General features: G+C 44.0%; 2 protein-coding genes and 1 long non-coding RNA gene across 5 annotated transcripts in view; 2 read left to right on the top strand and 1 right to left on the bottom strand.

The window, feature by feature from the left end:
• Positions 1-16375, top strand: part of mrpl11 (mitochondrial ribosomal protein L11) — a 44142-nt gene that overhangs the window by 20362 nt on the left and 7405 nt on the right. For 2 of the 3 annotated variants that reach the window (XM_046030733.1, XM_046030734.1), the window contains exon 3: positions 12097-12192. The exons of the other annotated variant lie outside the window; for it this stretch is intronic. In XM_046030733.1, coding sequence (XP_045886689.1) covers positions 12097-12192 — 96 coding nt within the window. The remainder of the gene's footprint in view (positions 1-12096; positions 12193-16375) is intronic. 3 annotated transcript variants of the gene reach the window in all.
• On the bottom strand, positions 568-6033 carry tmem265 (transmembrane protein 265). The gene is made up of 2 exons (XM_046030732.1): positions 5562-6033; positions 568-2718 (listed from the first exon to the last, which is right to left on the bottom strand). Exon 2 carries the CDS (start codon positions 2714-2716, stop codon positions 1652-1654), a length of 1065 nt encoding a protein of 354 aa, XP_045886688.1. The 5' UTR covers positions 2717-2718; positions 5562-6033; the 3' UTR covers positions 568-1651.
• On the top strand, positions 7304-12089 carry LOC123957732. Its single transcript, XR_006821878.1, has 3 exons — positions 7304-7517; positions 7684-7793; positions 8167-12089. It is a non-coding gene; the product is annotated as an uncharacterized LOC123957732 (long non-coding RNA).

Here is a 16375-nt window from a genome sequence, read left to right as displayed (position 1 = left end):
ATAACCAAGGAGTGGCTCTGTAAGAAGCATATCAAGGTTCTGGCGTGGCCTAGCCAGTCTCCAGACCTAAACCCAATAGAGAATCTTTGGAGGGAGCTCAAACTCTGTTTCTCAGCGACAGCCCTGATCTAGAGCAGATCTGTGTGGAGGAGTGGGCCAAAATCCCTCCTGCAGTGTGTGCAAACCTGGTGAAAAACTACAGGAAACGTTTGACCTCTGTAATTGCAAACAAAGGCTACTGTACCAAATATTAACATTGATTTTCTCAGGTGTTCAAATACTTATTTGCAGCTGTATCATACAAATAAATAGTTAAAAAATCATACATAGTGATTTCTGGATTATTTTCTTTTTTTTAGATTGTCTCTCACAGTGGACATGCACCTACGATGACAATTTCAGACCCCTCCATGATTTCTAAGTGGGAGAACTTGCTAAATAGCAGGGTGTTCAAATACTTATTTTCCTCACTGTATGTATATGTATGTATGTGTGTGTGTGTGTGTGTGTGTGTGTTATCTCCAGCTGATGTTCAAATTCTGAAATAAAAGACAAAACACAGTTGGCAAGGATGTTTGACCACGAGGCCCATGAGTCTGCAGGTTTTCACTCCAACCAAACACCACAATGACTGATTACACTGATTTCCTGCTAGACAACTAATAAGTGATATCAGCTGGTGTTCCCTTAGTCCACGGGGTTGGAAGATGAATCTGGAAGGTCAGGACATTAAACAATAGAATATGATCAAAAAACATTTGCTACACATGTCTATTATTTCTGACTCTTCTTTAACCTTTGCTTTTAAAAAAGAAAAGCTGGATAGCTTTGCGTAGTCGAGCCTCTGAAACCTATTCAAATAAGGAAGAGAGCATCACTTGGGGTCGGGAGCAGACTTTGATTTAAAGGCTCACAAGCCCAAAAAATTTGGTTCCATTGGGTTAGACATTGAAATACTGGAGCACTGTGGAGAGTGAGTTTTACTGGTGGATGCCTTTTCAATCGTGTCTCTGTGGTACTGAAGGGAAAAAATAAATCATCACTCCTCTGTATTACTTACTTATTACTTTTCTCTTTGCAAGTTCTCTGTAAGTGACAGAGAAAATGTACACTAAAGGTCACAGTCTGTCTTTTGGCATCTTAAGGCAGAAGAGCGTTGATCAAATTTTTCCCTGAAACGACATGTGCTTAACTCAAATAAGGAAACCACAGATAATCCCAAACAGATAATGTACATGGAGTAGCAAGAAATCACAATTAAAACTGTTTATGAAGAAAACCTCAAGCCATCTGGATGCATCAAATTCAGCTAATCTGAGGCAGTTTGGGCAGTTGTGCCCAGATTAAAGAAGGGAATAAACACTACTAGACCTCAACGTACATTTCTGGAATATCCTTTACAGTCCGATAAATGTGGTCACAGTGTTTAGTTTAAAAATACACGCCCACAAATGCATTTTGAGTTATTCTTAGCACAACAAGATGTGCAGAAAGCCAAGCTTGCCAAATGCATTTCCACCGCTCTGCATTATACCCATCACTGCTGTACTGAAAGTTATCTGTTTGGATGTGATACTGGCTTGGCTGGTCTGAGTTTTGGGTGTGGGCGTGCGTACATGCTTTTGTGCATGCGTGCGTGTTCAGAGAGACTCTAGAGTTCATGGGAGATGAAAGAGGGCCCTAAGGGTGTGTCTGTGGGCTCCAGGCTGACGTGGGAGAGAGTGTGGCTTTGGGAGCGAGACAGTGTGTGATAATGAGAGGGAGGAGCTTTCCCCTGGGTCTGTCCCTCTCCCTGCCCTGAGCTCTGGCTTGGCAGGGTTGAGTCTCCTGGTTCTATTCCAGCCACAGTCCCCGCTCCCGCAGCACCGTGCTCCTGCTTGTGTCTCTCCCAGGCTGAGCTCAGCTTCACTGCCAGAGCCAGCAGGTTCTTTCCCAGGAACACAGTGGACACACGAGGGTCCCTGTACCACAGCATGCCTGTGCCCCTCAGAGCCAGTGTGAAGATATTGATAGTCACCAAGCTAAGCCAAGGGTACAAAGCCTCCTTACGGGGCCCCCTCTGTCCTGGCAGGCCGGTGGCCCCCAGCTCTGTGAGGGCCACACAGGGCAGCAGCAGCAGGAGAGCGTAGCAGTAAAAGAAGACTAGGCCCTCGGCCCACATGGGCAGCCTCTGCTCAACCACCCCTCCACTTCCTGCTGCAGTCCCTCCTTGGGCTTCCCACAGCCCCGCCTGCAGGTCCAGCACATCCAGCAGGTCCACCACCACCCACAGGAGCCGGCCACGCACCTCCTGCTTCCTGCGCTGCGGGGACATGTGGTCAGCTCCCGTCAGGATAAGAAACAGGGAGGGCAGGCAGATGGACAGCAGCAGCGTCAGGGTCTTCCTTGCCAGCGGATCGGGCGGCCGGCGCTCCTGCCTGTAGTTATGACAGACGAAAAAGAGCTTGAGCTGGAGCAGGGACAGGAACAGGAACCAGAGGGCGTTGGCAAAACCACGACGCGGCGACCGCGCCTCTGACACCACGCCGGCCGACACGAAGCGCAGTGCGAGCAGGAAGCCCACATCACCTAGCAACACTGTCACACACTGCCACACGCTGGGTCCTGGAAGACCACGAGCCCCCAGCATGCTCTGCTCCAGCAGGTAGAGGTCCACCACTGCCATCGTGCTCACTGTGACCAGGGTTGATACGCACACCTGGGGCGTGGGTACCATGCCTGAAAGAGAGACGCACACATGCACAGTGGTAAATCTGTTACATCGACAGAATTCAAACTCTGCTCACGTTGCATTACGCGGTGCCATCTGTCCCCATTAACTACCAGATATGCAAGATAAGAAAACATTCTTGTTTTTTTTCCCAGCATTATTCAAACTAAATGTTAAATAGTTTGATGTTTGTTGCTATGGTTAAAGACATTGGCTGCCTAGTAAGCACTAAGCGTCCTTCATCTTTGGCCAGAGCTACATCTACCCTGGCTGCTCTAGCAGAAGCCTGTTAAATTTTTTTTTTTACTCTGCAGCTCTTTGAATTAAATAGTTTCCATAAAGGTCCCAACATTGCTTCTTTTTGATTTTGAGATTTTCCCCAAGTTCTCTGCTGTTACTTTTTTCTGTGTATTGTTGCTGTTTCTGTTCTTTTTTGTTCTCTTATTCATTATTAATTAATTGTGTTCAGGCGCAGCTAGGTGCCCTGTCAAAGCCTTTTCTCTGCCTCTATAGTCTGCCATATTTATTCTCATACTGTGCTGCAGTCTTTAATCATTGCAAAGTCCCCTCTCATTTCAGATGAATATTGATAACTTGCTATTTGTTTAGAGATGCGTTTGACTGTCTTTGTGTACACACTGTGTACTCTGGGTGAGTGCATGCAGGCAATGCTAATCTGGCTGAATTTTTTTTGTTGCAGCTCATATCTCAGCCACGGACAGTATAAACCCCAGTATTGACATAGCCTGAGAAATGACCATTGCCTTTACAGTGTAATCGAACTGACCTCTCTTTATCGTATTTAGCTGTAAAAGCACAGCACAGACCAGTGGACTGTCAGTTATCTTCTCAGCACCACTCGGGAGTGTCAACCCCTCAACAGGATCAATGACATTATAATATAAAATCATTACCAGCTCAGATGTGTCGTAATGGCAACAGTTGAGCGTGATCGAGCGAGAGATTGTCAGCATGATTGCGGTCTCTGAGAAAAGTCTGCCAGTGGAAAGTGTGTATTGATATCTTTCCGATGGAAGACGCATCACTTCCCTCACTGTAAGACTAACAGGAGCTCTGCCACCTCCTCGGTGCTGTCTGAATCATTGAAGAGGGCTGAGGAACTCCACTGGGTAAAAAAAGGGGCTTGAGATTGTGTGTGTATGTGGAGAGGGAGAATGAGCATATGACTGCAAGTGAAAGATTAATAGGCCTCTTGGCTGTCTACATGCCTAATAAACTGTTACTGCATGATGGTAATAGTTCATAAATAAGCTCAGGGGGGGAAGAGGTGAAAGTGATGAAGAGAAAAAGACTCAAATGCAGATAGAAAGTGACTTCCACCCACTTATATGAAGACATGCATTTGATGAGCCAGCTTGGCCTGGATGAATCCAAGTGTATTCATCACCTCCAGTATAGAAATATCACAGACATTTGGAGTTTGTTCTGAAACCGATGAATCAAAGAGATGAGGAAAGGAACGATCTCAACTGATTAATCCGCTCGGAGGCATGGTGGGAGGACAGGCGTGGATCATGCCAGCATTCGTAATATCTGATTGTCTATGAAGCCTTTTGTCTCACCGCATACTGCAACATGATTATTATTCTCCTGAAATTGAATGAATTTCACCAAGCCACAGATTGAGAGGATATTGAAATTCAAATTTGTTTTATTCTTTCTCTGGGAATAAACCCAATCTACAGGCGCAGGGTGGGGATGGAGAAGTTTACAGCCACTGTTGCGGCTGGCTTTTTCTCGAGGTCGTGCCTCTTAAGTTATTCCACCTGCGCCTTAAATTTCACCCTGGAAATTTCCCTGTCAGCCTGTGTTTTGTGTTTTGACTCCCTGTCAACGCTGTGTAATTTATTCTGTCCTGAGTGAGGGACCGGGATGACAGCCCGTGTGTCCACTCAGCTCATCAATAATGACCAAATTCATCATTCCCCTGCCGGGAAGTGACACTGCTGTTGACAAGGTGAGGTAGCCTATTTTGCTGTAAGCATGAGTAATGGCATGTAATAGTGTGCAGGTGAAAGATTTGTTCATTTTTTTTTTTTCTCCTCCACCCTTAAGTGTGTGTGTTGTTTTGTTCTGAAAATCCATTTTTGTCCCACCTTTTGTCTTTAAGCTTATATGGTGTGACACTAGTGCACAAGACTCTCCCTCCATCTGCGCTTGTATCTAAGTAATCATCCAAAAAGCTCTCAAATTCTTTGCAACAGGGATAGAGATAAAGCAAAGGGGTGGAGGCAGAGCAGTTGCCACTTGCATTTGTTTCCTATTATTATTGGGTGTTATCCAAATGGACAGAAATCCATGTAGAGCAAACATTAATTTGTCTACACCCCAAGTTTATCTCCACAAATACGCCCCATAAAGCTCCAAATTACATCAAAGACCAGAATCCCTCACAAGTTATCACAGGTGCCCCTGGAGCACCAAGGGCATCAGGACAACATCTCTGCCATTATGTGCAAAGTAATTAATTAATATAGAGCCAGCCAGTGTGCAATCCCTGATAATGCCTTGCTGAATAAATCCGCTCTCCAGACTTAAAGCCATAAGCACAAAACATCTGTTGATTTGTCAGGTATTGCCTGAGGGGCTTGTTGTTTTGCATTTTTTTTTTTTTACAGAGTTATCAGGTTTTGTTTTTCTTTTGGAAAAATGTGCCGTTATCATTAGCTGCCCCAGCATGCAATGCTGTTGTGTGTTTGCTGATCCTTTGGGCAATTTAAAAATCTATTAAACCGCTTCTCTCCAACACCTGTTTCATAACTGCCCTATTAACAGCAGGTATTGTGGGTTTATCCGTGCACGGCTGGTAGTAAATTGAAGCTTTAGTTACCCAAACCATTCGTCTTGCACTTGGGCTCGATCCTCCTGGCTTGATTTACAGCAAGTAATGTGTTTTCCCCCACTAGTAGAAGCGCTGTCGGTGACCAATAAAGTCTCTCTTTATTGTCGTTGATGAGCCGGGCTCGGTGATAAAGTCTTTCTTAGAGTCCGGGTGTTTGTTCACAGTCAGGCTCCAGGAGAGGGCTCGTCTCAAGGCTGTAAGAGGGGGAAGTCATCGCCACTGCCACACCAAGCAGACCCTAGTTTATAGGAACAAAAAATAGGCTACTTATCAAGGTTTCCCCCTCCGTGCAGATCTGGCGTGGCCGATATCCCCCGCGGCTCCGTGGTTATTGTAGAGGCTCGATCTGAATCTGGATCTGTCACTGCAGTGTCGGGCTTCTGCTGGTTTCCCGGTTTATCTTTTGACACAGCAGCGGGGGCAGAGAGCCGTGTGTGGGGGGGCGGGGGGGCGCTGCTGGTGCTGCTGCTGCTGCTGCTCGCTCGAGCTCCGGCTGTGCGGAGCGGCTGGGGGAAGTCGTCCAGAAGTGGAGCAGCAAGGATCAGCGGCGAACCGCTAAAGTGTAAACCGCATACAGATCAAGCCGAGAAGATGGCTCTTGAGAGAGCGACAGAGAGAGTGAGAGAGAGAGAGAGCCGTTCAACACCGAGAGGATAGGAGGACGAAGAGAAACTCACTCAACGCTGTCCGAGTTTGGCAATGGTGTTCATTTGTAAGCATGTTACGTGCTCCAGTCCAGACCACCCACCCTCCTCAGCTTCTCCTCCAGCATCAGCTGTGGAAGTTTTTTAGCTGGAAGATGCTATGAATATTTCAAAGCACCCAGTTACAGTATACTCATTGGTTATGGTAATGGTGATGATGCCACTTGCAGAAGATTAGTTGCATTGTTTGGGAGCAGGCTGATACCTTATTTACCCTTCCTGGCTTGAAGTCAGAGCGGAGGAAGTGGAGCGAAAGATGCTTGTAGCCTGTAGACACATTTAGAGCTCTGAAGGCAGATGTTACAACTTTAATTAGTCCTCCTCCTGTCTGCTTACTGTCTTAGTCACACAAGGAAATCATCCCTCTGTTGTAGATTAACTCATTACAGCCGGCTTACTGAATACTTAAACACAAGGATTGGGAATTTCTGAGGCAGATCTTTGCAAAAATGAAACAGTTTATAAAAAGAAGGCTGGCTGCTTTCCTCGTTCAAAATTTATTTTGGTCGACCATAGATGTTATTTTAAGGAATTTCCTTGCGTCACCTTGTCCTCAAGGTCCTGCTCCTTCAAGTGTATCTGTAGGCATTCCAGTCTGCACCTTTAGCAAAGGCTCAACCTCCCTCGTTTCTTTGGCTTTCAGTGTGTCGGGTTCATTTTAGAGTGAGAGGTTTAATCAGACTTGTGAGAAAGGGGATGGAGAGTCATCTTTCTTGTCAGATTCAGCTCTGCGCTCTGCTGGCTTCCAAGAGAAGAGAGATTTTTCCATTTTCCTTACTTCAGCTTGTGGTTTTTTTATTTCTCTTCACCCCTCTTCTTCTTTCTCCTGCCTGTCTGTCACCCCTCTCCACATGTTTATCCCATTCTCTCCTCATCCTGCTACTATCCTCATGTTCTTTTATATTTTATTTTTTTTTGTTCTTGTTCCCTGTGGGTGTGGTTGAAGGTCATTCTGCACGCTGGCTCACTTTCAGAGAGGGGGCGGGGGGGGGGGGGCAGGAAAAAGGACAGGGCGAACAGTGAGAATAGCAGAGGAGTGCGAGGGGCAGCCAGGCGGGCAAGCTGTCCACAGTACTGTGCAGTCATCACTTCTTGCTTCAGACATGATTGGGGAAGTTTGGTAGGACACATGGGGTTGCAGACTGTCCAAGAATGCTAAAGAGTTCAACAGTGAGCACTGCTCCGCATAGAACCCGAGGCTGAAGTCCGCAAACATGGAGGACTCAGTGTAATTTCCAAGGTATGAACCGAAAGGGTATCTCACAGATTTAGCTTTGCACTACATCGTACTGATGATGGAAAGGTTGAAAAAAAATGAAAGGATCAAAATCAGAACTGCAGAACCAGTGATATTGTCTTTTTTTTATTCCATAAATTCTTCTTCCTTGTCGAAACATTACCCACAGTGCAACCTAACCACACAACAGTTCAGCCTGAGATTTGGGTGTAGTATGCTAGTAGCGACTAATGCAGCCTTGAGCCTCAAGCAGACATGAGGAGCAGCTACACATGTCTGGTAAGCTACTTTCTAACTAATTTTCAAACTTGTAGTCTTTAGGCCCAACAGACGCTGACTCAAGTGACATCACTTAAGGCAGTTCATCAGATTTCACACAGCTCCCTCTGGAGCCACAAAAGGCTTTGTACAATTTTTCTGTATTATTTTTTTATTTTTTTTACATATGCCTGTGAACAGACATGTGTAAAATCGGTGGAGTTCCCCTTGTAAAAGAAAAACACCTTTTAGTATGCAAATTTCACTATTATCTCCACGAGTACTCCACAAACACAACACAGGGTTTGTTAAAACATTGCTATCAGTTGTTGCAGTCTGACTTTATTCCATCCCTTGACTCTCTCTCTTTGTGTTTCTCTCTTCCACTTGTCAGCGTATGTTGTGATTGTTCAGTCATCTCCAGCGTGGAGCCTCAGCTGCCTGCGGTTGCTGTGTGCCTGTGTTTCTGCAGCAGCCTCCACACGTGATTAATCATGTGAAGTGGTAAAAAGCACAACACTGTCAAGACTGTGAGGGGGACCTAATGGAGTTGAAAATGGGATGTTTTGTCGTGATGCAATCCATTTTGTTCCACCTTCGCCCGCTTGCTTGCTTGCTTTCACCATGCACTCAAACAGCAAATTCTTCTTCTTCTTCTTGTGCCAGGTACCAAAAGTGAAAGCTGTGTCTATTTTCAGCAAAGGTCCAGACAGAAACAACACTGCTGAGAAGTTTTGGTTGTTATAAAGATGAGTCCCTGAATTTGGTCCGCTCCGTCAGTTATGCGCGTTTGAGCAGCGCTCCTCAGCTCTTTTATACAAGGCTGTATATTGGCCTCAGCACAGTTCACTGGAGACTGGGGGATGAAAATCGTTTTCATTTTCCACTTTTAAGACTAATCCACTGATTCCAGGGTAGAAAATCAAGTAAAATGCATGTCCAGCGTGAACTCAATTTATTTTGTGCTGTTTGCTGCGTCTGTTAGACCTAAACTGACCTGCTGCTCAGCCTCTCACTCTGTTACCCCTTCTGCAGCTGAGGGTTCAACATGAAACCTAATCAGCTGTATGACGCCAGACTGGGGCTGAATGTGATAAAATGCCAACAGCGGAGCAGATTAAATGAACAAGGTAATGAAGGTAATGAATGAGAGTGTTACACACTGAAGAGTTTAATTAACCTCGCCTCCCACCAGCCTCTCTCCACTGTAACACCTTTGTCACTGTATCGCAGCCCTCAGCTGTGTCGACCGCCCTGGGCAATTTATGTGGCCTTGTGTGCCAGTGGCAATTAATCCCCCCTCTTGCCCCAAGGCCTTATCCTGCGTCTGTGTCCTTTATCTCCATGTTTGCCACGCATCCATAAGCACAATACTTTACTTGACCTACTCTCCATCTCTTCCTTCCCCTCCTCCTCCACTCCCTTTCTCTTCCTCTCTCCCTCATTTCTACATTTCCCCCCTCTCAGATGCAGACACCTGCGACCACACACAGTGAACGCTTCCTCACCGTCAGCAGTCCCTGGCAGCTTAATATGCACACACATCCACTCTTGAACAGATAGTCTTGTCAGATTGAAATGAGGCAGAAGTATTCATACATAAACATACACACTCACCCATATTCATGAGGACCTCCCACGGCCTTGGCTTTACTTCTCTCCTCTCCCGTTGTTCAGCTCGGTCGAACAAACCCGCTCTCATTGTTCAAATATTGACCGCGATCGCTGGCCACAATCTGACAACTTTAATACACCTCAGCTGTCTCTCTTTCCCATTCCTGTCTCTCCTCCCCCGCCATCCACACACACACCATCCTGCCACACCAGTGCTACATCTTGTTAAAAAGAGTTAGTGAAGCTGAAAGGCCAATCACATTAACAGGGAGGGAGTGTCAAAAAAGACTGCAGAGAATATGGTGGAAGGGTCAAATCAAATGGACACTTCTCAGATTTTAATTGCAAATGCCTAATTGCTACCATAATTATGAGTAATAAGACTGTCCCGCGCAGATCTTGAATGGATCACACAACAATTAACTCACCAGTGCCGCTGCTGGATTTGACGGCGGGAAATGTCTTCGTAGATTAGCGTTTAATCCCGATGCCCAGGATCTCAGAAGTCTTTTGAAGATGTGCTACTGAATGTCCTTCTCCGCAGCTGGCGTGGAAGGCCTCGCCTTGGGTGATGGGCTTCAGCCATTTTATACTGGAGAGCACCCGGCTCTAATCAGTCATGGTGGAAGAGAGGGGATTTATCCAGCAGTTCGGACTCGAGGATGATTAGATGCTCAGATGCAGTGAGCGGGGTTAGCGATTTGGCCAGGGCATGAATGTTACTGTTCCAGTTCTCTCTCTCTCTCTCTGATAAATGTCATGTGAAGTTGGAGGGGCCAACCTTGAAACTTGCTTTCATGGCATGCCAGCCCTCTGCCACTTTTAAAGACCGTGATTGCAATTACCAACACGGTTCAATCGCGGTAATTACTGCAGTTAAACTATTAAATAGCCTGAGGCCAAAATAAAACTTGCTCACACTCTCATCTGAGATGCCTGGACTCTTGTGGAACAGTTTAATTAAATGATTACCTGTCTCTGGTGTATACTTAATTGTGTACAGAGCTCAGGGCAAAGTGTTTGCTATCTCCAAGTGGGTCGTGTCTCTAGTCCTCAGGCCAGTCTTTCTCTTATTTGCCCTATTTTTTTTCTCCATGTTTGTTCAAGCTCTTTTTAGCAGCGAAGGACTGCCTTGTCAGGGAGGACATGCGAAGTCTTTGCCTCTGTCTATCTTTAGAACAGTCGCTCCTCTGTATGCATAATGTCTCGCACGTTTTTGAAGCATCGGGCATTATCTCTGGCTGGTCAGGGAGTCCCTTTCACGGCATTGTGTGGCTTGAAAGGGCCATCTGAGTCATTGGGAGAGATCATTTTCCGACACGGGCTAAACAGAAGGGAAAGGAACGGGAGCCGAATGTGTGAGGCAGAGCCCGAGGGTTTGCTTTGACTCATACCCAACATCACAGCCTTTATACTAATCCATATTTAATTAGACTTTCTTTCAGTGCGCCCTCCCTGCTTGTTTACCCTTGCTGTGTTGTTTTATGGGATGAGGAGGGAGGGAAGGGCATGGGTAGAAGGTAGTGAAGATGACATGGGATTACTATTAATAAGCACAGGAGGGAAGGTAGAGCCTAGTGAGGGCTCTGGGGACCTAGCTGTGTTTCATTTCATTAATAGGATATTGTAATTCAAAAAACACCCATCAGCTCTGGAACAATAACCTGCCTCGACTCATGTGATGTGTTGAAATTTCAATCGGTTTGTTATTATGTTAGCAGATTCACAGAAACGCTGGTGAGTAATAAGTTATGTTTTAGACACTAATGAAGGGATGGAGTTCTGTAGATGGAGTGGCTGATTAGCATTCATCAGGTGCTTTTGAAGCCTTTAGTGGAAATGATGTTCACAGAACTTTCTGCTCCGTTAAGTTCAAATAAATGTCTTCCCCGTCTTGTCATTGGAGAATGTCTCAGGATGACTGACTTTTCATCAGATCCATTATTAGATTCTGAAAGCTTTGCTCTGCTCTGTCGTGGAGCAATAGAAGCTTGCAAGTCCATTAAACTGTATAAAAAAAACTATTTTCCCTTCCCCTCATTTCTGAAATGAACATTTCAATCAGTGTGTTGCCTTTGGGAAGGATGGCGGGTGAAGGTCAGTATAAATTTCAGCAGGAATAATTAGATTCTTTATTAGTCTTTGCCACTGAATTCCGCTCCAAAGAGGAATGGTGCAAAGGAGCAGCGTTGGCCGGGTGTTGACTTAATGTCACCCATCCATTTTGCTTTCGCTCTGGTTGGCCTCGCAGGAGCTGGAAAATGGGAGGCTCATTCATCACTGGTTTTCTCTGGCTCCGGGCACCAACATGTATTCAGTCATAGCTCGAGTGACATGCACAGACACACACACTCTGGAACAACAGAGGGTTGCACACACACACACAGATGCATCTCAGTGTGAATATAACAAGAATAACTAGTATGAAGTGTAAAAATGTCTCAAGATGTTATGGCACAAAAACACTCAGACCTGTCACATGTATTAACCGCCACACTCCCATTCCCTGAACCATTCGTGTGTGCAGATATAGTCAGACCTCTGACGCTGTGTGATTGATTGACTGACAGCAGCCCAGGCATCTGTATGCTGGCAGCACAGTGTGACACGAGTGACGTTCAGCTGAATGTTTGCGAGCTCTCACTTCTCATACATTTTGAAGCGATCCTCCATCATTTTCCCATGTTTATTTCCCTCTTATCCCATCCAGAGAGGAATCCCCATTGGCCAGTTCTGCAAGGACTTCAATGAGAAAACCAAGGAGCTGAAGGAGGGCATCCCTCTCCCAATCAAGATCCACGTGAAGGTGCGTCTTTGAGGCTCATTGTGGGTCTCTCTAACCCAGCCCTGACCCTTTACACTTAGTACCCCTCCCTCCCACGATTGTGGTTAATTCCACTAGCTGCATAACATTATCAGAGCACTTCCATTATTCATACTCTACCACTGAAGTAAGCCTTTCCATTTGCATTCATTAATGGAGCAATACCCAGAGGAACTTGGAGTCAAGAAGCATTAAGTGCATGCAAGAAATGGGAATTACTCAGAAAAGAGGTGTTATGAGCGTGTAGTTTTCATTTTACACAACCAAGTATTGTCTGACTTGCCACACCCTCCTCCCACCTCTTTGTATGTTGTTTGAAATCAGGAGTTGCGTCCTTTTAACAGTGTTGTAATGAGGTTTGTGATGTCAGGAGGGGGGAAGCCTAATCCTTTTAAAAGGCGTGAATTTATTTTGACATGCAATATCCAGCAACAGCTCTGCCATCACATCTGGGGCCTCGCTGCTGCCCGTCATTGCCACCTGCTGGTGTTTTTTAGTGTTGTGCTTGTTCTGTATACACTGTTCTGTGTCTACTTTGTAATGTTAAGTGTGTGCATGCAACATGTTTCAACCTCTGAAATGAATGTTTCTCAGCTCAACTTTCCCCTCAGACTTGTCGGCAGCTTTGAGCATCTCGCTGTGCCTTTTATCTCACTTTAAAGGTTGACATTTTGGGAAATCCAGGGATTTGCTATCTGGCAGAGAATTAGATGAAAAGGTTGATACAACACTTGTGTTTGTGTGTTAACTAAAAGAGCTTGAGCCAGGAATTAGCTGAACATAAAGACTAGAAACAGCGAGCCTGTCTCTGTCCAAAGTTTAAAAAAAAAATCATCCTTCCAGCACGAAGGTGTGTATCTCATTTGTTTAATCCATATGCAAACAGACATGTAACAAGATTAAGAGTGTACAGCCATGCCAGCGGGCATCTGTACTTGCCTCACAGTGGTGCTTTCAGCTAAATGCTAACGTCAGCGTGCTAACATGCTGATTTTTAATTAGCGCTAAACATAAAGTACAGCTCAGGTTGACGGGAATCACATTAGGTGTTCGATCATAAACCAAATATTAAACAAATTAAAATTTTGACCTGATGATGGATGATGAAAAGTCAAGGACCTGGACCTTAGCGCTGCTTTTGACACCATTGATCACAACATCATGTTAGACAGACTGAGGCACTGGGTGGGGATCTCTGGTACTGCCCTAGAATGGTTTTCATCCTACCTGTCAAATAGGAAGTTTTGCGTGTCTGTAAACAACTATGTCTCCTCGTTCTGTCCAGTTAAATATGGTGTGCCTCAGGGGTCGGTCTTAGGACCCATTTTGTTTTCCGTGTACCTGCTTCCCCTTGGATATATTATCCATACACATGGCATTTCTTTTCATATTTATGCTGATGACACACAAATATACTTGCCCGTCAGATCCACAGACCCTGGAATGCTGAGTTCACTTAACAACTGCCTTTGTGAAGTTAAAAAATGGATGTCAAATAATTTCCTCCAGCTGAACTCAGACAAAACAGAAATCCTGGTCATCGGGTCCCAGCAGATGGCAAATCAAATACTGCCATCTGCTGGTTCCCTAGTAAATCACATTAAGCCTGTGGCAAAGAACCTTGGTGTTTGGTTTGATAGTAATTTAAATTTCGAGCAGCACACCACAAAGCTTGTTCAATCATGTTTTTATCAATTTAGAAATATAGCTAAAATTCGATCTATGTTAACTTTTAAGGACACCGAGACCATTTTACACGCCTTCATCTCATCACGCCTGGATTATTGCAACAGCCTTTTCACCTGTTTAACCCAAAAATCTATTTATCGACTCCAGACTGTCCAGAACTCAGCTGCCAGGCTTTTAACCAGAACAAAGAAATATGACCACATTACTCCTATTTTAGCTTCATTACACTGGCTCCCAGTATGTTTTAGAATTGACTTTAAAATTCTATTGATCACTTTTAAAGGTCTTCATGGCCTCTCGCCTTGTTATATTTCTGACCTTTTAGTCCCATATGCACCAGCACGTACCTTGAGATCCTCGGGCAGAGGTCTGCTGTCTGTTCCAGAGTCTCGACTGAAAACTAAAGGGGACAGAGCGTTTGCTGTCAGGGCCCCGAGGCTCTGGAACAGCCTGCCCGAGGAAATCAGGTCGGTTGAGTCAGTGAACTCTTTTAAGTCCCTTCTTAAAACATACTTTGATAGGAGAGCCTTTCCCGATCTTATTTGACTTTATTTTATCCCTTTTATTTTATTGTATTTTACTAATTTTATATTTATCTGTATTTTAGTCTTTTCAATGTTTTCATGCTTTTATCTTGTATTGTTTTTGTATTATTGTCTTTACACTTGTTAAAGCACTTTGTAACTTGTTTTTGAAAAGTGCTCTACAAATAAAGATTATTATTATTATTATTATTATTATTATTATTAAGTGCTGCACCCGATCAAAGCAGGGATTTCCTCGGAGAACAAGCTGCAGCTAACCAACCTGGCCTTCGCCTATCTAAAGTTTGGTATTTTAGAACAGAGACCCAGCTGTGTGGTGCTCTGTAAGGTCTGCAAATTGGAAATGACTTATCACAGAGGTACAATTTCCTGGAGCGCTTTGTCAAGATGGCAGAGGCAGCACCGCAAGTCCTGTTTACTTTTTGTCTCCATACAAGCACATTGTATTAGGATTATCAACACGAGGAACGTTTCAGTTGTTTTGTTTGCCCCACACTGATGCAAAAATAGGTTATTATCTTACTGCATATTACTCCAGTGATGAAAGAAATTTCTTGTTCTTCGTCTACGTCTTCAAATGTTTTAATAATAATAAAATCATAACAGAGCCGTGATGTGGAAATTAGACTGACTTTAATTTATCATTATTTAAATTTGCATTATTGATGAGACAAGTTTTTGATATTTATATTAGATAAATGAATTCCAATCTTAATTGAGTAATAAAAAAATAGAACAATACATTAGAACAACAAATTAGTCCTTAGATTAACTACAGCTAATAAAAAAAATTATCATTAAATGCAGCCCTGGTACCGATCAAACAAGATATAGTAAGCTAATTACTGAATTTTAGAGGTTCAAGTAGCTAGATTTTGATTAACTTTGGACAGAGCAGGCTAGCTGCTTCTGTTTCCAGTCTTTATGATAAGCTAAGTTAATCACCTCTCATCTATCTCTTGATGTCAAACTATTGCTCAAACACTTTTTTCACGGCCTTTATAACACTGTCACGCCCCGTCTTTGTGTTTATTTCGCGTTTTCATTTTGTCAGAAAAAGCCCGGCGCAGTAAATGTTTGTGTTTCATCTTATGAAATGTAGGAGGAAACAACAGCAGCTCATTGAACCTTTGCAACCAACAGCTTTTCCGTAGATAGAGAAAAATTCTGTTCCCACTGTCGAAAGGTCACAACTGTTAGATAACACGACTCTGATGACAAATCACCTGCTCTGTGGTATCTTCTCAGCTCAGCCTACAGTTTATTGTCCTGTGTTTTTTTTTGTTTGTTTGTTTTTTACATGACAGATAACAGATGATCCAAAGTAAACTTTCCACATATGATTTATTGATTGGATCTATATGTCAGATTTTATAAAGGCCTTGGGGCCAGGGAATAATTCTGAATTAAAAGAAAAGGATCAGAATAACTCAGTGAGGCTGAAGAGATTATTTTTATTTTGGTCTTGAGGAGAGGACAGAAAAAGCGAGTGGATGAGAGCAGATGAGTACAGCAGCAGATGAAGATGCAAGGGGTAGACATATTATGTAAACACTTAATGCAAACAGTTTAGGTTATTTCAATGTTTTTCTCTTCTTTAAAACTGCACTAATTATCAGAATTACCTACACTTCTCCTCAGCTCTGCAGAGATTTTTAGCCTCTTTCAGCTCATTGTCTTAGTTTTACGACTCACAATTATAATGTTTTGATTTACTCTCAAAACTCTCATCAGCATTGTTCCCAGCTGCAGCAGTAAAACACACTGTACACTACCTGCTCAGCACAATATAGCACACAGACACAGTTAGCGACTAGCTGGTGAAAGGAGAGTGAGTATTGGACTTCAGGTGACCTGAAACTAGACACTAAATTAATGATAATATTGCTCAATTAAAGGGGGGCTATATGTAGTGTTAACGATGTAAAACA

Source organism: Micropterus dolomieu, linkage group LG19 (genome assembly GCF_021292245.1).
Source record: "Micropterus dolomieu isolate WLL.071019.BEF.003 ecotype Adirondacks linkage group LG19, ASM2129224v1, whole genome shotgun sequence".
NCBI classification, from domain to species: Eukaryota; Metazoa; Chordata; class Actinopteri; order Centrarchiformes; family Centrarchidae; genus Micropterus; species Micropterus dolomieu.
This window is presented reverse-complemented; position numbering and strand designations above follow the sequence as displayed.

What these genes read in the sequence shown, in the direction of transcription:
- tmem265 (XM_046030732.1), bottom strand. Translation starts at nt 2,716, where the DNA reads ATGGTACCCACGCCCCAGGTGTGCGTATCAACCCTGGTCACAGTGAGC.